Source organism: Mus caroli, unplaced genomic scaffold (assembly GCF_978045245.1).
Source record: "Mus caroli unplaced genomic scaffold, Mus_caroli_1 scaffold_2, whole genome shotgun sequence".
Lineage (NCBI taxonomy): Eukaryota > Metazoa > Chordata > Mammalia > Rodentia > Muridae > Mus > Mus caroli.
In genome coordinates, this window is record NW_028227257.1 from 153,054,349 (window position 1) to 153,077,920 (window position 23,572).

At 49.7% G+C, this 23,572-nt stretch overlaps 1 protein-coding gene across 2 annotated transcripts in view; it reads right to left on the bottom strand.

Annotated features, from left to right (window-relative positions):
• Positions 1-23,572, bottom strand: part of Col5a1 (collagen type V alpha 1 chain) — a 151,573-nt gene that overhangs the window by 109,724 nt on the left and 18,277 nt on the right. For both annotated transcript variants that reach the window (XM_021182371.3, XM_021182365.3), the window contains exons 2-3: positions 6,505-6,672; positions 457-670 (exon numbers count right to left, since the gene is read on the bottom strand). In XM_021182371.3, coding sequence (XP_021038030.1) covers positions 457-670; positions 6,505-6,672 — 382 coding nt within the window. The remainder of the gene's footprint in view (positions 1-456; positions 671-6,504; positions 6,673-23,572) is intronic.

Here is a 23,572-nt window from a genome sequence, read left to right on the forward strand (position 1 = left end):
AACTGTGGGCTAGATGTGATGGCTTGATACAGAGTCTTGCTAGAAAACCCAGAAGCCATAGCCTGTGGTCCCCAGGGCTGCCTTATGGATGCCGCCAGCAGGATTCCGAACATAGGTCTTTGTCTTCCCTCACTCACACAGACACTGTCCAATCCAAAAAGGAGGTCCCTCTGGGAACAGGTGAGCAAGGCCATGTCCTCTGCCCCTTCTGATCTAGGGCCAGCACAGGGCACACATGGCGCATTTTATAGGACAGCAGGGCTAGGGAATAGCAAAGGTCCCCTGAAGTTTTAGAGAAGAGAAGAAACGAGCCCAAGCCTTTGAACGCCATGTCCAGCGCCCCACCACCTGGTACCCTTCAGGTGAGCATCATAAACCATCTACTACCGGGCTAGCTGCCGCCGCCGCACTCTATCTGGCCAGCAGCTCCATCCCCTCCCTCGGTGGGATACTTACTTGCCATCGGACAAGTTGATGCCAGGGAAGAGAGGGTACTCTTCAGGCCCGGGCTTCCCCGTGTGGTCCTCATAGAGGAAGACAGGGGAGCGGCCCAGCTCCAGCCCCAACTGCTGGATGCCCTGCTCATTGTAAATGGAGACGAGGAAGGCCTGGCTGCCTTTCTTGGCTTTCACGGTTGTCAGGATGGAGAAGTCCTCGGGAAAACCGGACTCTGGAACAGAGGACAGGATGAGAAGGCCATAGGAGAACCCAGACCCTGGCCAGCTATGGCAAGCTGAGACTCTTCTGGCAAACTCTGCTGTAGGCGGCACTCCTCTTCCGCTTATCCGCCCTAAAATCAAACCTCTACCGCCTCCTCCACCACCAGGGTTCAAGCTGTCCGTTCAAGGCACAATCGAAACACAAGTTTCTCTAGGAAGGCCCTTCCGGTGAGGACCCCACAACACCCTCTCCTTGGCTCCGAGCTGCACCTCTGTGCATCTGCTTATGAGTCCTACTCGGGACCCACTGGACTCAGCAGCTTAAGGGGAGGACCTCTGAGTCTCCAGCTGCATCAAAGGCTAAATACACTGTGTGCCTCATCCAGTGTCAATCACGGGGGATGTGAGGAGTGGAGGAGAGGGGAGTGGGAGACAGGCCTGAGCACGTCTTGACTCACGTGGTCTGAGAATTCCTTGTCAATAAGCTCATCAAAGAAAAATCAGAAACAAATTTTAAAAATACTCCCAATTTAAAATTTTAAGAAAAACAAATATGTTGAACAGGAAAGCCTGTCCCTTTCAAAACAGGAAGTTCCCTTTTTTTGAGTACCTAAACCCACTCCTAGCCCTAAGAGCACCTAAACCCACCCTCAGCTGGAGCTCAGTGAGCCCTTGGCTGCCCCCTCCCCATGGAGCCTGATGGAAATGTCAACTATCCTCCTATGATTGAAGTTTTGCCACCAACTGCCTGGGTCTGATAGGATGTAAGCCACACAGTCACTTAATGTGAAGGAAAGCGATCTAGAAATATTCCTTCCTTCCCCCACCCATGGATAGGGCACTTCTCAGATCCCTCAATGGGTAACACCCAGCAAGGTATCTGGCAGGAACAGACTGACGAAGCACCGGATGGTGAGGTACCATCAAGCCACACTGTTTCCTCTGTAGATGCTGGGAGTCTGAGTTACGGGCTGGGACGAGACAGGAGCGTCTGGCTATTCCATTTTCTCCTTTAGAGTTGGAACAAGGTCAGCCAATTGGCCCAGGAGGCCACTAGTCACTGCTGTAGCAGGCTTTGTCACAGTTTCCTTGCAAAGCTATCCAAGGGTGCCCTCTATTGTTGGAACTGCAGGCTGCAGGTACCAGGCTAGGGAAAATCAAGATGTCCTAGATCTGGGGTTGGGGGCTGGGGGCTGGGGCACAAACAGGGCATAACGACTTGACTGCTCTTCCCTCCCGTTTCTGATGTAGGGCACAGGCAGAGAGAGCTAATGGAGGCTGTGGTCGAGTCTGACAGGGAAACTGCAGATCCCAGGGGTGGCACAGGGTATGGTGGGATAGGAAGCCAGTGGAAGACCATCCCATAGGGTCACGACCTCTCGTCAAGGGGACCTCAGACTCTGACGTGGGATAGTCATGTGTCCTAGCCCAAGTCAGGAGCCCAAAGAGGCTGGGTGTGCAGGGGCCTGTTTGTGTGCTGGGCAGCACCAGCTCCCCTGGGCTCAGGGTGACAATTTCAGGCTGCTCTGATAGCTGGTAATGATGGCCATGCACCTGCTTGAGGTAGTTGTGGGGAAAAGGACTCCACTGGGGGACCTGCTTAGCCTGCCTTCAACTTCCAGACGGGAGGCTTCTTGGAAGGGGACATGCGAGCCCGCACTGTCTTGTCACCCTGGGTATCACACTGCACCCTCTACTAGGCAGGGGTGTGAAGGAAAACAGAGGTCTCCACCTTCACTGGTGTTGATGGGCACTGAGGACTGCTGTGCCTACCCAGTTGAAGGCCCCAGTTAGCCATGCCAGTGGCTGGGTGCTGTACCTGTAGGACGTGGACACCAGAGCGGACCCTACAGCAGCTGCGAGGTCACTGTCTGCATTCAGGGTGGACCATGCGGTCATTATCCAGTCTCTGTGCCCACCCTGACTCTGTGTCATTGACTGAAAGGATGAGACGCATGGCACATGAGAGAGTCCTCTTCCTCCATCATGATCTATGGTGGAGGGCAGCCAGCCCGTCTCTCCCAGCTCATTAAAATGCCCCTCCTCAATGTTTAAAATCACTATGGTAACAAATTTTCTCAGCTCAGACAAAACTTGGAAAAGATGAATTATGTTGAACATTAATCTCTCTCCTAGCAAAATAACAATGGATTTATAGTCCCTTTAAGAAGGTCTCTCTTCACTACAACAGGAGCTGACACTGTACGCCAAGCTTCCGGGTAGTCTGGAGAAGTGCATGTGCAGTCTGGTGCCTCCTGACTGATCTCACTCAGAAAAGCCACCACAGTGGAGGGCCAGCAGCTTCCCTCATGGGGTATCCTCCCTCTTCCCACCAGCACCCAAAGGCCCCGGTCCACGGCAGGGATACAGTAGGCAGCTAATAAATGCAGCTGCCATGGAATTGACTCTTCCAGAGAATCTCACATACTACTATATGGGCAGGATGGCCACAGCCTCTCAGAGAAGACACAGTTCTGCTCACTGAAGGAATGCAGTACCTCTGACCTGCTGCTGTATTCTCACACCATCCTAGGGCCCTATATCCCATGGTCCAGCTCAGGCAGCCGCACCCTGCTTCCCATGCATGACCTTTGTCTAGGGCCAGCATTCCAAGATGTAATTTATCCTGTGGTCTGCAGTGGACTGGTCGGACCCAGGGCCTCTGGTCGGTGAGGATAGGAGGGAGCAATAGGGGTAGCTGGTCAGGGGCTGCTCCTGGAGCCAGCTGAAGACTTAGGATCCTGGAGTAAAGATGGAGCCCTGGAAATGGGGGGATAAGGAGAAGAGCTCCCCGACAATCCATCCTGTCTAGTCCTGAGTGAGCCAGAAATCTCAGATACCTCCTCAGAGAAGGATGCTGAGGAGAGCAGAGGGAAGACCAGTCCTCAGTGGAAGAATGGTGGGGACTGGTTCTCCACACACAAGGTGAGGCCAGGGGTCAGGCCTTAGTGTCAGTCAGGAGACCATTACAAGCAGCTGGTGCTAGCTGGGTAGACATAGGAGCAGTAAAGCTGTATACAGGGAAAGTCCAGGACCACCTTCATGCATGGCCTGCTATTTTCTTTTAGATATGGTGCCTACCCTGTGGGGGAGAATGGCCAGACCTTATGCCATGAACAAGCTAGCCCAGCCATCTAAAGACCCAGATCCACACAGCCCAAGAAGGAAAGATTATGCTGCTCACTAGGATAAGGCTGTCTCGGGAGATCAGCCCATAACCAAGGGCGTCATTGAGCAAGCACTAAGACAATTCCAGACATCTATTCATGCTCTACCCAATCCAGTCTTGCTGCGGTTGCCTGGAGCCCTCAGGCCTCCTAGTGCAGCTACCACAGACAGCCTCCCCACCCTGGTGCAGCCAAGGAGCTCCTGCACTCTGGAAGAAGGCACACAGTAGCTAGCAGCCACCCTCATTCTTACCTAGGCTGCTGTGATGGCTGGCATGTAGCCACGTGAGTCCTGTGGAAGACCTCCCACAAGGTCTGACCTGTTTCCCAAGCACTTGTCAATCAGAAAGCCTGCAGTACCTTCCAGGATTTTCCAGGGTCAATCACCTACTCTGAGGTATACAGCCTCAGACACCAGATGATGGATAATGCTGACCCTGGAACAGCTTTTCCAGACTGACCCATGGGACCTGAGGAGATGACACCACAGAGACTCCTCTGCAGAGACTCCGAAGCCACCTTGGCTGCACTGGCCACTGTCAAGACAATCAGTGAATGGCCCGGTGTCCCCCACACCCTAGCTACAGCAAGTCTAAATATCTAATCAAGTTACTAATTTGAGGACAGTTGAAAACAAAAACAAAACCTTCCCAGGACTGGGGCTGGGACTCAGTTATCAGAGTACTTCCTGAACCCATATGGAGCTCTGAGCTTGATCGCCAAAACCACATAAACTTCATACTGATGCATGCCTGCATTCTTAGGGCAAAAAAAAAAAAAAGGTGGATTCAAGATAATTGGAAGTTCAAGGTCATCCTTAACTGTAAAGCAAAATCTAAGGCTAGTCTAGAACAGCTGGGACCGTGCCAAAAATAAATACAGTAAAGGCCCACGGTTCACCCTGCACACTGGCAAGTCTAAGGCAAGAGGACACGAGCAGGCTGAAGACAGGCACTGTGCCTGTCATCCCACTGCTTGGGAGGTGGCAGCAGGAAGACTGGGAGTTCAAGGTCTCCGTAACTGCTTGGCAAGTTCAAGGCCAGCCTCAGCCTACATGAGATTCCGTCTAAAAAACAAAATATCAACAAACTAGTCAACAACCACAAAAAATATCCCCTATCATGTGACTTGGGAATCCACTCCATTTCCTGGGCTCAGCTACCTGATCCTGTGAGAATTCTTACCATAAGCCAACCCAGGGAGAAGAGAGTGACAGATGGGGATTCTAGCTACCTGCTCGGCTAGCCCTCTTGTCTTGGGTGGCAGTGGTAAGGAGACAAGCATCAGTGAGCTATGTATAGCTCCTTGGGCTGGGAGCCTTTCTTTTCTGCAGCCATCCCCATATCAGCTTCATCATCACCCACAGCCCTCTGTCCCTGACTAGCAGACCCTTCCAGCCTGGGCCCAGGTCTCCATGGCTCCAATTTGGGAATTCTAACTCTTGGGCCACAAGACAGAAAAATTACAACTCTCTGAAAACAGATGAGACTGAGTGTTCTCAAGATGACCTCCCCCACTCCCCAAATATGTTTTCTCCAAAAACAAAGCATAGAATCCATTCCTGCAGTCCCTCACATAGAAGGGTGAGGTTCCAGTTTAGAAAGGGTCATGGTGGGACATCTATCTTTACAGAAGAATTAGAGGGGCATCTGTGAGCCAGGGTGATTCTGCACTAAAGGTGTGCTCCTTGGAGACCCCAGGCTGCTTCCCCTGTGGCTGCAAGGAAGGTGCATGGTGCACAGGGCCCACCCATCCAAAATGACACCTTGGACCAAAGCACCCAGCTTCCTCCTCAGCTGTAAAGTCACAATGACTCCAGAGCAATGCTGAGTGGAGGACAGACCCTGACAGAAGACCAAAAGTGACAACGCGAGGGTGGGGGTTGGGGGGCAAAAGCATCATCCATGGACACGGTGGAGACATGAGGGACAGCACAGGTTGCTAAAACTGCCCAATTCTGGTTCAATGTTGCGGTCATATCCAGACCACAAAAGATTGAATGCAGACTTCTAATCGCAGAAGGGGAGTGTCTGGCTGGCCGACCTCTTACTCAGGTCAACAGAGTCAGGGCCCCTCAGGCTAAGCTGGCAGGCCCTCCTGAGGCAGGGGAAGAAGAATCTGTCACCTGCCCACACTGAATAAACCCAGGGCACTTAGTACCAGTAGATGTGGTAGACAGGAGCTAACTCTCCTTGTGGGTGAATCACTTAGATGCACACCTCTGTCCAACGTGGTGGCTCCCTCTGGATACATAATTAAAAGTAGATGTCTGGCACCTGGCAGCAGATGCTCATTAAGAATCTCTCAAGCTCGCTGCCAGCCAGGGTTCTGGACTTGTGTCTCTTAATGTCACTGGCCAGTTAGGATTATGTTCCCCAGTATAAGCCTTTCTTCCCCATGACCTGAGATCTCGCTTCATCTCACCTCCCCGGGGGGGCATCCACCTCCTTTCTGCCCTTTCTCATGGTGGTCTGTCATTAATGTAAACATGCCTTCTTGTATCCCATTTAGCACAGACAAGGCCTTGCGCACACACAAGTGGTGAGCGGGTGTTGGTTTCACTATAATGAGGAAGACTCACACAAAGCACACCCACTCCGGCTTCCTCTTTGGCCCTGGCTGGAAGCCTGAAGTCCCCAGCACTCTGCCACCCAGAACAGGAATGAGGCACCTCTTACCAGGGTACAGCTGCTTGGTGGGCATGCTGAGCTGTGCATCTTTAGAGACTCGGTAGGCAACATCCGGCTCGCTGGAAGATCTTCGAGTAGCACAGAAACCTGTGGTTTTCGTCACCCCTGAGGGCAAATTGTGGAAATCTAGCATCTCCAGAAGATCTGCTGGCTGAGCTGCAAAGACAGAGAAGCTATGTCAGCCCCAAGATGGACACAACTGAGGGGCACCCCCAAAGAGAAGGTGAATCTTAGACAACTGAAACCAGCAAACATCTGGTGCTCAGAAGAGGCTGAGGGCTTGCTCAGTTGGGACACGTCTTAGAAGTGGCTCTATCTCCAACTAGCTGCCCAGGTCAGAGCCTGGCCTCATCTACACCCTCTGAAAGCCCCCAAACTTCCTTGTTTTACAAACTGCAGGGACTTCTTACTCCACATCCTCACTTGCCTGAGTCACACAATCTCCCCTTCTTACCCATTTCTTCTCAGCAGCACTGGAGATAGGTCTGTCACCTGGACGCAGCCAGGAAGCCTCAATAGCTCCAGAAATCTCTACAGGGCTGTTTCCAACATTGGAGTGATTGACAGCTTAAGAAATTGCCAAGCAACCTCTAGTCTCTGCACTGTCTTTGATGTCATTTCGTCCCCCATGTTCCCACAACAGCTTATAGCAAATATCCGATTTCTGTCTGCTATCAAAAGATTTAGGCCTGAATACCCAGGTCAGGAGAATGCTTGCAGGGACCTTAGATCCCTTTAGGAAAGAGTCTGACTCTCCATCCTTTGGGAGCCACTCAGAGGACAGCAGAAGTTTGACCCTCTGATCTCTGAAGTGCAGGCGCTTCCTCAAGAACTCAACAGTTGCCCCTGCATTGATTAGCTGTGTCAACTTGACCTTGTAAGAGTGATTCAGTGAGGAACTGTTTATACTGAGTTGGCCCGTGGGCATGTCTATGAGGGGTAGTTCTTTAATTAACTAATATGGGAAGACTCAGCCCACTACAGGCGGCACCATTCCCTAGGCATGGGGTTGTGAATAATAACAGTGAGGCAATCAAGCTGAACATAAGCAAGCAGGTGAGTGTGTGTCCATTCATTTCCCTCTGCTCTTGATTCTGGATGTGATGTAACCAGATGTTTGAAGTCCCTGCCTTGACTTCCCCACAACAGTGAGCTGTAACCTGGAATTCTAAGCTGAAATAAACTGCTTTCGTCTCTAAGTTTCTTTTTGTTGGGATATTTTGTCCAGAGACAGAAATGAAGCTAGAACATCCCCAAACACAAAACATGCCCCCCTGACAAAGCCCTCTTTCCTTACATCTAGAGGCCTTTGAGTCCACACATGCCTGCCCCAGACTGTTTGTTTTCCTGTTTATGTATGTTCCGTTTGAGTTACATCAAATAGGAGGCTCTTGGATGTCAGGCAGAGAATAAATTCCAAAGTGCTACCCACAGGATGTGAAGCCCCTGACACATGACCAGACTGAACCAGTGTCGCACCATCCTGTGGCTTTGTCTAGGAAAAAGCTCTTCTGTGGGCTACATACACAGAAGATGAAGTCAAAGAGGGCAACTATCTCAAGGGAATCTAGTGCATGCATAGGCCAACTCTCGCAGTGCTAAATGGGCACCTGGATCCAGCTACGCCTGAAGCTATCATATACATGCCCATATGTTCTTTCTCAGGCTTGTCCATATCAGAATACAACATAACCTGCTAAAAACTCAGCACCCACATCTGACGACCACAGGAGGCTCATCTCTTGACTATTCCTCTCAAACTCAATTCACCTTCCTCCCCAAGTGGATGCTGCTGTGGGATTCCCCGGGAGGACAGGTGAACTGTTTGTTTTTAAGAAGGTGTTAAAGAAGAATGATCATGCAAGCTTCCTCAGGGTGAGGAATCCTCCAACAGCAGCCACTGAGTCTCGAGCCTGACTCCTGTTAACCTGCGATCCAAGGCAACCTAAGTGGCCAGGTCTGTGCCAACTTCCTGACACCAGAGAAGGGCTCCCCATCCCTACAGGAAATCATTATGAAGGACAGCAGGGCACAGTGTGGACGGATGGCCCACTATTGACCCAGGATAGCCTCAACCCATTTCAGAATCCTGGCAGCTCCTAGGTAACCACCCAGTGTCCAGTTATTTGTGTATCTGTGGCACCCCCCAGGTACTCTATGTGATGACCAAGTCTTCACTGAGCTCTTGTTTAGTGAACATCACAGGCAATGCTGAGTGTGTTGGCAGAGCTGTGTGGCACAGTCCCAGGCCTGGACACAGCTGTGGGAAGATGGCCGTGCCAACTGTCAGCATACCTGGCCAGAACAACATAGCACCGAAGCCTGGGTCCTCTCGGAAACTCAGCTCTAAGGCTGGCAGTGGCCTGGGGAAGAGATGGAGATCCCAGCAGCGTTTCCTGGCCCTACATCACTGCATCTATACGATGATGCTCTTCCCAGACCAGGCCGAAGCCTGCTTTCCCCATTGTCGAAGCAGAGAGCGGTTTCACAGGAGTCTGACGAGGATGTTTGCAGACCTGTATCGCTACCAGTTTAAAAGGCCATCAGACCTCTCCTAGGCCCAGTGCCAACCTTCCCGCTGGCCAGGGCTTTTTTGTGCCAGAGAGCAAGATATATTTAGTCTTAAACACGGTGTGGGGAGCACTAGAGTAGTGTCCAGCACACAGGCAACTGGAAAACTCTTCCCTTCCACACAAGACGTCTTATCTGCCCTTCAAGCCAATGTCTCACCCAGGCTGAGCACCTCCACTCTGAAGTGGCAGGGGCTATTGACACAGGTAGATGTGCCTAAAAATCAGGATTACCACAGCCCCAAGGGAAGATCATGCCAGCTGAGGCCCATTAGAGAAGCCACCGAAGCCACTGGGAGCCTGCCAGTGAGCAATCCCCAGAACTCCATAGCTTAAGTACAGGGTCCTCTGGAAGGAACATGCTATTCACAGTGCTCTCAGGACTCATCGGAGTCCTGCAGACTGGAGGAGCACACACATGGTATTGCATCCATGGCCTTTGCTCCCGACAAGAGGCCTTTGCCTCAAAGTAAGAGGCACTCGAGTGACCCTGAAGAATTCAGAGACCAGTCACTACCTGCTGCAAATGAGACCACCTCCAAATGGTTTGCACGCAAGTACTCCCTTGCTCTTCCCCGGGTGTTCCACCTATGAACAGATCAGGTTCCAGAGAGAGAGAGGAATGCCTGGCTTTATCTGTTCACTTCAGCTAGACCCAGCCTCCTCCCAGAGAGTCCTGTTCCACAAGCTGGGAGACTAAAACTATGTTTCCTAGAGGTCTTTGCGATAAAAGTATTGCAGCAAGCCAGAATCTACCAGTCAGTGATTATCCTAGAGTGGACCACAAGTTGTAGTAAGCTCCTGGACCATGCCCATGGTGAGGCAGTCATGCCACTAAGAGCCCTGGTTTCCATACATCTGCAGCAGTGGCCCTGTCCCGTGAATAGCAGCCTCAGTGTGAGAGCTCCATAGTTGCCTCAGGACTTCTAACTCCAACTGGCTCTGCTCCCCAGACAGCTTGTCCTCCCTCAGACAGCCTGCCACCCAGCTATGCGCAAGCTTCACTCACCTTGGAGGAACATGCGTGAGCAGTCTCATCACATAGGCTCTCCCGACCTGTTACGTAGAGATAGACAACTAAAACCTTGCTGCTGGCACGTGAGGCTGCAGACCCTGGCTCTGTCTACACTCCTCTCAGAAGGACCAAAAAGGCAGACAGCTTGTGGCAAGGTCCTGGAGGAGCATGCCACAGTCTAACACCAGGAGGCCTCAGGCTTTAAGAGCAGATGGAACAAGGTGTCTGCTTTCAGAAGGAGCAGAAATTGTTCTGGTCATAGCTGGTCATAGCTAGCATCTAAACACTCCTGCCTCCTGCTCAGACACAGAAAAGGACATCTGTGATGACACCAGCCTGCAGTAGAGGAGAGCCAGTCCCATGTTCAGCAGCCTAACTCGTGGACCGGAGCCACTGGCAAAGGAACACATCCCAGCCCACAGTGCCAACACTGCAAAAGACAGCCTGCTCTTGGGAAGGCCAGTGAGGCCTGGATCACCATCTGGAGCCACTCACGACATGTCTTCAGAATAGAATCTACAATCCCAGGCTTTCTGCCACCTCAGCGCTGACCAGCCCAGGGAATGCAAACACTCAGAAAGGACCCTGGTCAAGCACAGATCTCAAACAGGAGGCCTGGGGCAACAACATTCACAGGCAACAGCAGAGAGGAAAGTCCTGATAGGAGGACTGCAGAGAGGCGAAGTCCTGATAGGAGGACTTCATGAAACAGCTCTCAGATTCATCATGTACCCTACCCCACTGGGGTTGGGCACCAAAAGAATCAAGAAGGGCAGAGCACCCTGTCCTGTGCTGGGCAGGGGCAGAGCATAGGCAGCACTTCCTTGCGTTTGTTGAGTGACTAAATGAGCCCCTGGCAGTTCAAAGGTGAATAAGGTCAGCTCTCCTGCTCTGCTTTCATGAATGAAATTCACTTCACCTTGGCTGCCGTGCTCCATCTCTCTCCGGGCTCCATTCTCAGAGCAGCTGCGAGCTGAGAGACTGAGCTATGAGCTTGGGTGTTGTAGAAAGGAAGCAGTCGGAAGCAGTCACACTCCTGACCCAACAGATTTGGGTGATACAACCCTTTGCTCCAATTAGGCACACACACACACACACACACACACACACACTCAGTAAACTGCACATTTTAAGCACTTGCTGGGATCAGAAGGCCTCCAGCCCATCTACCTCCTGACATACGTCTGGCAGAGCTCTCTCCCCAAGGAGTTCCATGGGGATTCATGTGGCCTCTGTACACTCACAGGGAAGTCACTATCCCAGAATCCCCAACACAGCCTCAGCCCCACTGGCCACTCCCTGATGACTGGTATCTCACCAGGGTTGAGGGGGTACTGTGACTTAGTCATCTGAGCCCGAGCTCTAGCCCGTATGTTACCACCTTACAGTCAAGCAGGCCTCTTCCCATGCTGCCCCCCCCAATCCAAAGCCTGCCTCAGACACCAGGCTTTCCCCGCATCGCGCCTGCAAGGAGAAACTGTGGACCACCTTCTTCTGATGCTGAGCCTTGGAGAAAATAAATATACAGCGACTGAGGGACATAAGAAGAAGAATGACTGAGAAAGACAGGGTTAGGTACAGAAGGACAGACAGACAGACCAACAGAGAAACAGACAGTGAGGTGTTTTGTTTTGTGTTGCAAACTCCGAGGTCAACATCTTCATCTTCAAGAGAAGAACGTGTGGACCTTCTAGACAACCGACCACCCGGGTTCAACTCTGTAAGTTCACAGACAGAAGGGCCAAAGGGTCAGCAACAAGGGCTGGACGAACAGCGTCTGTCCTAAAGAAACCACACGAAGCTCAGAGAGCTACAGCCAGCATACCAACATTACACAGCACGCTGCTGCCCAGCCTCTCGCCCCTGACCTACCCACATACACAGGGCAGCAGCCTTCATAGGCTGGGGTGGCCAATCTCCCACTCTCTTGCCTGCCTCTCTTCCCCCTTGGCTTCCTAGAGCAAAAAGCCAGTTTTAGTAAAGGACTGAGAGCCACACCTAAAGACATGGCAGCCCCTGAGGGTCTGCCCAGGTCCTTCCACCAGCCCTCCCTGAGGGCAGTGGCCTCATCCAAGGTCAACCAGGGGGCTGGAAAACAAAGAGGGTGCCTTGGAGGCCCTGATGAAATTCTTCTCCAGTGACTAACACTGGGGACAAGGGAGGGCGTGGCCAGGGCTGCAGGCAGGCGGTGCTGGCCTTTGGAGCTAGCCAGGACCTCTTCTGTCCCTGCTCTCCCCAGGCCTCTGGCTGTTGGTGTCCTGACCTCAGATCCCTTGCCAGGTTCACCTCTACCATAAACATGGGTCCCTTCACCTCCCCAAAAAATGTAATTTATAGCTTCTATTTTCTCCAGGCACGGGGTCCTCAGCTTGCCACCACAGCCCGTTCCTCACCCAGGAAGCCTGAGCTGGCTGGCTTATCTCCACATCACAGCCACAACCTTGTGGACCCACCATGACCCATCCAAGGGCACGCTTAGTTTGAACAGCACACAGCACGAGAACCTTCCCCACTTAGCCCCAGACTGCCACAGGACCATCTGCACACCTGTGACAGACACCAAGACACAGCAGATTCAGCAGTGTGGGGCTGGGTGTAGCCAGACTCCTGGGAACCTGTTTTGTCCCCTCCACATGTCCCCCAGCTGTGGGAACTGGCCAGGGATGAGCAGTTATGAGCATGAAGTGCCAACCTTGTAGGAGCCTGCACCTGGAAGGGCTTGCTCTGCCTACCTGATCAGCATGCTCTACCATGGCACCACCTAGTGGACACTTCCCACTAGCCCCTCAGGGCAGAAGGCAGGGACTATAAAGTATACAAAGTATGGGGTGACAGTCCCAGCAACAAGGGGGGAGGGATCAGAGATGGAACAAAAAGAAGGGCATGGTCAGCCAGACTTGACATCACAGTATGGGGTTGAGGGTAAGACATGAGGAAGGACTAACTAGAACTGAAGGAGATCTTGGGCAACCAAAGGCAGAGGTGTCTCTTCACAGAGTGGGAACTGGAAGTCAATTCTGTCTCTGGAATTTCCCTCTACACAGATTCAGGACCACCCACCCAGCAGTCATATCCCTGATCCTTTCTATGGAACCCCAGGGTTCCCTAGGCAGCAGGGCTCTGCCCAAGAGAGCACACATGGAGGTTATGCGGGTGGATGGGAGTGGGGGGAGATATGCATAGGGGGTGGGGGTGGGGTGGATGGGAGGGTATATGCATGGAGGGTGAAAGCTGGGGCCTGCTGTACATTGTTCTATTATGCACAGCTCTGTTCCTTCACCCAGAATGCCCAGTATTTCCTTCCCAACAATTGCCAGGTTCATTTTACTGTCCTGAACTGTGTCGAGAGGGATGAGCCCTATAGACCCACATGGTGGTAGTGGTAGACAGTCCAGAAATCCACAACATAGCAAGAAATGAGGTGCGAGAGGAAACCCCTGTTGAGGACTGGCAGAAGACAGTGTGCAAACGCTCTCTGAACGGCAGAGGGGAGCAGCAGGTGTCTCATAACACATGCATTAGTGTACAAGCAGCCACTTAGGCCCAACAGGTTGTCATCTCTGCCTACAGAGATTTCCCCAAGCAAGGGTTATACCCACTGGGGCTATAAGCACGTGCAACAGTCCTGTCTCGGGGAGGAATGACAGAGGCTCTGTACTGTGTACCTCCCAACCCCAAACCCCTCACTCTCACAATCTTCAGAGCCTGCCCTTCAAGAGGAAATCTGACCAAAATACTGAGGAAGATACCTAGGGGCTGGCCAGACTCCAACCAACTCTATACTGGGATCTAAAGCCTTCATTCTTCCCTCTACATCATGGACAGGAGGCTGGTAGGATGCTCCCAGAGGAGATGTATGATCTCAGAGCAAGGAGAAGCACTGAGTCCCTGCCCCTCACAGGTATCCATGCAGGAGAGTACTGGACAGGGTCAAAGGACAGGACGCGGTCGCTCCAGGGAGGATGGGTAGAGCTGTCAGAGTCTCAGAAGGCCATGCTGTGGGCAGAAAAACTGTCCTGATCTAGCGTTCCAGATCCTGAAAGCACCCTGGAAAGACAGGTCACTTGTTTGCAAAGCCCACAGCTGTAAGTTCCGTCAACCTCAGGATGGAAGAGCAGATAGAGAACTATGGATGAGTGATGAAAGGAAAAAAAGGGGTGGCTGAAGAATGGCTTTGTGAATAGATGGGAAGATCAATAAAGGATGGGTGGGTGGATGGATGGATGGATTTATAGATGGGTGGATGGGTGGGTGGATAGATGGATGGATGCATGCATGCATGGATAGACAGGCAGACAGATGGTTGGACGGACAGATGGGTGGATGGATGGATGGATGGATGGATGGATGGATGGATGGATGGATGGGTAGATGAGTGGGTGGGTGGGTGGGTGGATGGATAGATGGACAAACCATGGATAATGGCATAGGTTAGAAGAAGGAATATATATATACAAGAGGATATAGCATGAATGGAAAGACTAAAATGAAATTACTTCCCCAGGAAATGAAGTAACTCAAGAAGGGCCACATAAGTCATCATTACCCATATCTAACCCCAGCAAAGACCATCAATATGTTCCTGAGTGCCCTGCCCTGCTCCATGGCTGGACTGGGCACACATCTCTGACCACTTGGCTTTTTCTCTTTCATCTCAAAGGCACTTCTTCATTCCTGGCAGAAAGCTATGATGGGTTCCAGGAAGCTACTGACCACTGTGTCCTAGATCAGCAGTTTTATGGAAAATCTGGATAAGGGAAAGGAGGAGTCTGTCCCTCTGCTTGGGAACAAATTATTATAGAGGGTACCAGTGCCCCAAGGCTTCTCTCCTTCATTCTGTGACTGCCCATCTCTCACCTCTCCTGAAAGCTGGCCTGAGGTCTAGACACGTGGCACCTTTGAATTACTTTGTACACAGACCCCAGACAAGGGCTGAGACACCTTCAGAAAGGCTCAGACACATGTGCCTGCAATTCTCCCTAATGCAATCCCCAAGTACACATGTTGATAACCAGATACAAAGATCACCCATAATACACACATACTGTTACTCAAAATAGAGCCAAGCCAACAGTAAGGACTCCATGAGTGGAGGGGCAGAGACATCATGCAAAGGACTCCTGCAAGGAGGCCTGAGCCAAGCCATGAAGAGTAGAGAGGAAGATGCAGTGTTACTTGGGAATCAGCAGATGCCACCATGCAGACTCTGAGGCCACATGAACATTGTGGTAGGCACAGGAGTGCCTCACACCAGGCAGCAGCAGGAAGAGAAGATGTATCTACTTCTCCCAAATCTGCTCAGCATCTTTTTCTCCTTTTGGACGATCACTGCAGTTCTTCATGTATGGTGATTAATAGACCTATCCTTTATCAAAGAATTATGACCACAACAGAATGGAACTTGTGTCAAGGACACCATGCCTACAGCCAACTGCCAACTGTCAGAGGGACAGACTGAATGCCAGGCTCCTTGAATATGGGCACTGCCAGAAGACTCTGCTCATTGTAGGACCTGACCAGTGAGCTGAGTAAGGGACCAAGTGGTTCATTCTGCTTCCTCAAAGATAGTTTTACCTCATTGTTCTGTAGGAAGTGGAGGAAGATGCCAGGAGACAGATTATGCACATGGGGTTGGCTGCATTTGAGTGAGTGTGGTTTATAGAGCCATACCAACTCCTGGGAAGGCTCAGGGAGTGGACTGGTCCAGGTTCAGCATCTATATGGCCATGATGATTATATAACTTGCCAGTTGCAAGTCAGGCCCTCTCAGGGTCCCACTGCCCATAGGGTCACTGACAATTGCAGAGCAGCTCCAGGCTGTCTTTCCTCAGCAATGTTCCATGAGCAGCTGCTATATCATAGCATGCTGAAGGACCATGCCACCTCTGATTCATTCTGGAGTCAGACAAGGTCAAAGCTGTCCTGTCCCAAGCATTTCCAGATGGATGGCCTGTCACCACCAGGGACACAAAGCCTCCCTGGATGTTCTGCCAGAGTTTTCAAGGCACACAGCAGTGAGGGCACCATTTTTTTTTGTGCTGATAAGGTCCATGGACCCAGAAACTAACCAAAAAATCACCCACTAACAAGCCAATAAACAAATAAGCCACCCACTAGCTAACCAATGAACAAATAAGCCACCCACTAGCTAACCAATGAACAAGTGAGCCACCCACTAACTAACCAATGAACAAATGAGCCACCCACTAATTAACCAATGAACAAATGAGTCACCCACCAAGTAGCCAATGAACAAATGAGGTATCCAGCAAGTAACCATTAGGGAAAAAGAAATCAACCAACTAACCAATGAACAAATTAATCAACTAACAAATCAAGGAATAAAACTAACCAACCAATGTACACACACACCAACTAACTGATGAATAAACTCACCAGCCATTTAATCAATGAGCCAATGAACCAGCTCATCAATCAATGAACAAACTAACTAGCCACTGAACCAACTAACCAATGAACTAACTAACCAATGAACAAATGAACCATCCAACAAATAAAAGAGGTTCGTGTGCTGGGTGCTAACAGCAATCACTAGAGTGGAAGAAACCTTGAGTGGGAAGGGTACCTACAGGATCTTGGTGAGAATACCGAGGCCAGGCCACATTAGCCTGGCATCTGCTCTTTGGGGTAGATTGTATAGAAAGGGTTGTATTGTGCCTAGGTGTGCAGGATTGCTTGTGAGATAAAAGCAAGGTCTATGCCCATCAGAAGGGAGCTGGTTGGATCCAAAAAAGCTGTCCCTGTCTAGCTCACTGCGAAGATGGAGTGGGATTGTTCAACCTACACAGCCTCACATGGCAAGGTGGCCAGAACACACTGCTAAGTGACCATAACCATGTTCAGAAACACTGAAAGCATGCAGCACCCTGTGTTAAACTAAGTTAAACTAGGTAACAGAAATCAATAAACTCTGAACTCACCCCCAGTCCAGAACAAATGACCCCAGGGGTCAATAGCCTGGGATGGATCCAACATTGGACAGATGTGTGCTTGCTAATCACCAGCATCTATCTCTGAAGAGCCATGTCTGTATCAGTGTAAACCTTATACAATCTATTTTTTAAAAAGAGCTCAAAATATATTTAAGTGTGGGTATTTAAAACCAGGCATAGCTCTTTAATACAAGAGTCTGTCAAATGGTACAATCCCTCTAACAGAGGTGGGCTCTCTGGAAGGTGAGAAATGCATGTGACCAAGGGACACACTGCTAATTCTGCAACCTTGGCTTTAAAAGCCACAGGACCTGCCTCTGCAGATGTCAGGCTGGAGAAACCCAGAGTATCCTGATGAGAAGGTCCCAGGGAAGGAGTCACTCAGGCCCCTAACCATGAGCCAGGCCTCACTCACTACCCACTCTGGAAAGCCAGCTTAGGAGCTGAGCCCCAAGTCCTGAGCCCTGGGCCCAAAGCCATTGCGCTGCTGGTCCTGAGCTATACACGGAGATCAAGTCATCCTAGCAAGCCATGCCCCCCAAAGTGGGCCCACATGCAGAATAAGAGACCAGAACACGGGGTTTGCCATCGGCGTCAGAGTAAGCATCACAGGGAGCTAGTGAAAAGCAAGGAGGTATATTTGTGATAGAAATCCCCAGGGGACACCTTGTGATTAAAAAGGAGGGAAGACAAGCAAACAACTAATGTTCAATGTCACTAATGAATAGGTATGCTCCAATTAAATCAGACCCTTTTGTGTCTATTTGACATGGCGCAAGTAGCATGGATGGTGATTCTTGGTCCACTGGGGACAGGGTGTCAGTCTACAAGCAGGGACTGAACACCTCCAATGCAGGTTCTGCCCTCTGCCCTGGGCAGGCATGTCACCCTAGAGTAGAGGAACACAAACAGGGTCATCACACATCTGAACCTGCATCTGCACATGCGCATACAGGCACATGTGCAAGGGGCACACACACATACACACATATAGATGCACACATATGCACTCATGTGTGTGCACACATGCTCTTGCACACACATACACACATGCATACATGCACACATACATTCGCACACAAGCACACACTCATGCACACACACTCATGCATGCACACACATGTTCTCACACACTCACACAAACACACACACATGCATGCACACACCACTGTATATCCTCCCATATGCAGTAAGGGGTTTCATCTCATGGGCTCAACTTGTAACTCCCTGATGACTGGAAAGCAAGCATGTTTTCAGATGTGTCCTGGATATCCTCTCATCTTTCATGAGACATCTTGTTTGAAACTGGCTCATGTTCTTTCTGGGTTTCACTGTGACTGTGCTTTCTAGATTCCAGATGCAAATTCTGTATCAATATGTGTTCTGCAAATACCTTATTGCAACTATCTCTTCATTTTCTGAAAAGTGTGAGACCATGTGCTTCAATGGAGACACACTGGCTTTCTACCTGCTTCTGTGGGTTCCCCAGGTTAGAATTCTTTCCTAACTCAAGTGCAAAACTGATCTAAGTCCTAACTGTTGTATATCAAAGTGAGAGTCAAGGTTTATGCCTTTGTAATTGTACATCCAGGATTTTTGGACACAAGTTGTTGATAAGGACTATCTTCCACCACTAATGCCTTGATCAAAACAAATGATCTTTCCAGGCATGATGGAGGCAGAGGCAGGTAGATCTCTGAGTTTAAGGCCAGACAAAGCTACTCAGTGAGACCCTGTCTCAAAACAAAGAAGCAAGCAAATATCAAATGATCATGCCTGAGTGTATGTGCTGCACAATCATGTGTGTGCACATGTGTGTATGCATGTGAGTGTGTATGTGTACATATGTGTATGTGTGTGTGCATATTTGTGTATGCATGTGTGTACATGTGTGTAGGCGTGCATACATGTGTGTGTTCATGTGTGTGTATTCATGTATATGTGTGTGTGTACGTGTGTATGTATCTGTCTGTGTCTATCTGTGTGTGTGTGTGTGTGTGTGTGTGTGCACATACTACCCATCTACTTTGTCCTATCCATGAGTCTGTGCCTTTATGTCACCATTGCAGTCTTGATCACTACAGATGACAAGCCTTGAGCTAGCTGTTCTCAAGCTATGGCTTGTGACCCCTTTGGGGGATGGCATATCAGATATCTTGCATATCATATATTTACATAATGATCCATAACTAGCAAAATTACAGTTATGAAGTAGCAACAAAAGTAACTTTATGATTGGGGGTCACCACAACATGAGACTCTGTATAAAGGGCCACAGCTTTAGGAAGGCTGAGAACCACTGCCTTACACTGACACTGCATGAGTCCTCTAACACAGAATCTGGCGAGATGTTAGTAAAGTCCCTGTCTCACAAGTATGAGGCCTTGAGCTCAGATCCCCAAAACCCACATAAAAGCCTGGCATGGCTAGTGATGTGTGCCTGTAACTGCAGGGCTGGTGTGTGGCAGGGGGTGGGGGTGGGGGGCGCTTGGCCGGGGAGCAGACAGGCAGGCAGGTTCCTGGAGCTAGGTGGCCTCCTGAGGTGATGAGCTCTATGTTCAATGAGAGAGTCTGTCACAGAAGTAAAACACAGCAGTGGAAGAAGACACCAACATCAGTCTCCGGCCGCCACATACAAGCATGCACACACACACACACTACATATACACAGAAAGTTCAGGATGCCCTTATGATTTGAGTCTTGATCTGTGAGCTTGGTATAGCTCAGTGTGCTTACAATTTTTATTTTGCTAAGTGATAGTCTGTAATACTTGTTATACAGACCCACATGTTTTGCTTTATTCTATTAAGTTCAAGAATTCCACGTTGACGCTATTGTAATGCTTTTAAGTTTCCCATTTCTGGGTGTTTGTTACTTCTGTCTAAAAGCACAACTGACTTTTTATTGGTTTCATACTCTATTACCGTCCTAAATGATATTATTAGCTTTTGAAGCTGCTTTGTAGATTTTGTCTACGGGTTTTTCCGTAGACAAACATCATCTACAAGTAAAGACAGTCTCCCTCTTTCTTTACAATCTATAAGCCTTTTGTTTCCTTTTCCTGCCTTATTGCATTGGCAAGGATTTCCACTTGATATTAAATGAAGAGCATGTGGCTCACCCTGCTTCTTGAGCTGCACAGATTTTACAAACAGGACTTCTATCAGGATAATCCTCTTTATCCCATACTTACTGAGATTTGCTCATCAGAATTTCTATTTAAAACACTTGTACAAAGTACATGTAATCTCACCCTTGTCTATAAAGGCACAGATAAATAGGAAAAAGCAAATATATGAAGGTATTCATTTAGTAGTGTGCTTGACTAGAATTTATAGAAACCAACATTGTCACCACCATCATCATCACCATGGCTACCAACATCACCATCTTCACTATCATCACTACCACTATCAGCACCATCACCACCCCCAACACTACCATCTTCACCATCATCACACCACCATCATTAGTCATTATCCTCACCACCATTATGACTACCACCATCACTACCATTGTCACCATCACTGCCATCTACATTATCACCACCACCACATCACCTCCAGTATCACCATCATCACCACCATCACCAAAGCCATCATCACTGCCAACTGCCATCACCATTAACTGAAACAAGTAAGGAATTATGATGTTTTTTGTTTCTTCTCTACTTCTTGGTAGCTTTTAATGTTTCCATATTAACATGTTGCTTTTTATAGCATATTAAACAGACAGCGAGTGCCAGTTAGTGCCCAACAGCAAGCAACACTCTATAGATAAATACTCATTTTCTCTTCGTGCCTACCCCCAACAGCAAGATGGGCCCAGTGCCCATTTGTCTTTGCCTCGACAGTGGGCAATTTTCAACTGGTCTTTCTAAATCAAAACCATGTCTTCAATTCTCAGGGCTGTGTACACATCACAAGATACTGGCACTTGAAGGTGGCCACCCTACATCGTAAGTCTGCCCAGGGCCACTTGGCGAGTCCTGGGTCTGCCTCACCCTTGCCCTTTTAGATGAAATGTGGACAAAAGGCAAATGTGTCTGTTAGCCGCTAGCCCCTCCCAGCACAGGCAGCAAGCTGGCATTGCCTTTAATTCTCGTTAGAAGAAACAGCTTTAGAAACAGAAGGGAATTGGCCCCTGAAGATGGTTTACCGCCTATTAACTGCTGAGAAGAGAGCAAGCTGAGAAGGAAGGTAAGTGGGATACACTTCAGGTTACAGATGTTAACCAGCACATCCTCCATTCGCAGGTCGGAATGGTGCTGCTGTCCGATCATAGACTGCATGCACCCTATTGGGAGGCATTTTGCTGGTTCTGTGTAGAGACCGTGGCTTGTTTCCAGCTGTTTGCTTACTGGTTACAACAGCAAGTAGATGGATACCTTTCTACCAGTCCTTTCTGTCCCTCTATTTGATTATCTCCATGACTCCAAAATGATCTAATCCAATTGCATGATGCAAAACCATGCATCGGTCACTCTGACCCTTGGACAAACATCTCACACCACACCCCAGGACCAGAAAGCATTTTTCCATTTCTAATGCTCAGGGCCAGCTCTGTGGGGGACAGAAATGACCCCAAGGCTGAGGAGCGAGAAAGAGACTCCTTCCTTCCACAAGCGCATGCCATGGCTGAACACTACCCCCTCTCGTGAGTAAACCACACTGGCCCTCAAGGTCTTATTCCCAAGAAGAGAACGTAAGGGACTCTGCATCACTCTGCAGGCTCGGGAGCTGCAGCCAGCCCTCCTGGGCTGCATGTCGTTAGCATTCTGGGCAATGTCTTCCTAAGAAGGATGCTGAGAGGCCTTTCATGATGCCCATCTTCTTCCAGCTCAGGCTGGTCCCTCTCCTGATACTCAGCAGCACCCAGCCCATTCCACTACCTTACAGATGCCCCGAGCTGTGATGCATTTCCCACCGTCAACCGGAGGGACGCCTGGCAGGGAGAAGACCCTGACACCAGCAGAATGCGGTGTGCTTGCTCGCTGGGCCCCAGCTAGGACTTGGCAAATACAGACATCCAGAAAGGGAAGAAGAGAATCGGAGTATGGTTCGTATCTGTTAGGTGTCTACTGGGTTCTAAAGGTTCCATCATGATTTCTGACTAATGGAAGGACAGCTAGGAAGCATAGAGCATAGATGTGCTGTTCTTATTCCTGACAGTTCAGCCACTCATGTTGATCCCAGACTTGGAAGTACTTGTCACATTCCCTACACTGGGAAACACTCACGTTCACCTCAAGGCCTAAGGGACCTAGCATGTGTCACAGGTGCAAGAAAGGGCCAAGCTGGGTCTCAAACTTTAAGTAAAAGTCCCCTGCTGCCTCTCCAGAAGCAGAAGCGCATTATATCTTGGTGGTGGATTGAATGCCCCCACACTCACCCATTTTATAGGTGAGGTCTACCTTGACACCTGAGGAGCACGCCACCCAGGATGTGGTAGCTAGGTGGTAATTACCCACTGAGGCAGGAATGGAATGGGAAAACTACAGGGCTCTACTCTTCCTGTGTTTTGGCATGTGAGTAAGTGTCTCAGAAATCACCCTAAGGAAACAATCCGAGTCTGAAGGGATCTTCTGGAGAGATGTTCACCCAAGCTCTATTCCCAACAGCCCGCAGCTGGAAGCAGCCCAGATCCAACCAGTTAACACAGCGACAGTGAGAGTCTCCGTCCCCACAGGTGACATGGGAAGGTCCAGAAAAAAAAATTCAGACGTTTAAAATAACGTTTACTATAACATACTGTTACAATGTTACAAATATGAAAGACCAGTTGTTCATCTGGAACTGTGCCCACTCTGTGAATGAAAGCTTGCCACAGGTATGTATACACAGGAACAAAGGCAGCACACCCAGGCTTCTCTATCTACAACTGTGGTTTCAAGCATCCCCGGGGAGGCTTGGAATGTGTAGCTGGTGGATGGGGGGTAGGGGGTAGTGTCTGTACTTACAATGAGTTCTCAATGACATGCAGAAGGACTCTTGTTCCTGAATAGATTCACCAAAAGCCAAAAAGCCAAAAGCCACTCTGCAGAAAATAGGCTACAGTGTCTGAGCAGAACAATCCCAGGAGCCTTCGCTGAGCCCAGAGCCCCCTGATTTCCAAGTGATGCTTGAGGAAGCCTGTGGCAGCCTCAGTTTCTCCTGCTGTAAAGTGAGCAGACCTGGCAGTCCTCAGCTGCAGGTTCTACTTCCACAACCTCACATAGAAGAGGGTGCATGGACAAAGCCACTTAATCTCCTGGATTTGCTTTACGAACTTTTTTTTTGTTTGGTTTGGTTTGGTTTGGTTTGGTTTGGTTTGGTTTTTGTTTCTCTATGTAGCTCTGGTTGTCCTGGAACTCACTCTGTAGACCAGGCTGGCCTACTTGAACTTGGAGATCTGCCTGCCTCTGCCTCCCGAGTGCTGGGAGTAAAGGCTTCCATCACTACTGCCTGGCAGCTTCATGAACTCTTTTTTTTTGGTTTTGGTTTTTTGACACAGGGTTTCTCTGTATAGCCCTGGCTGT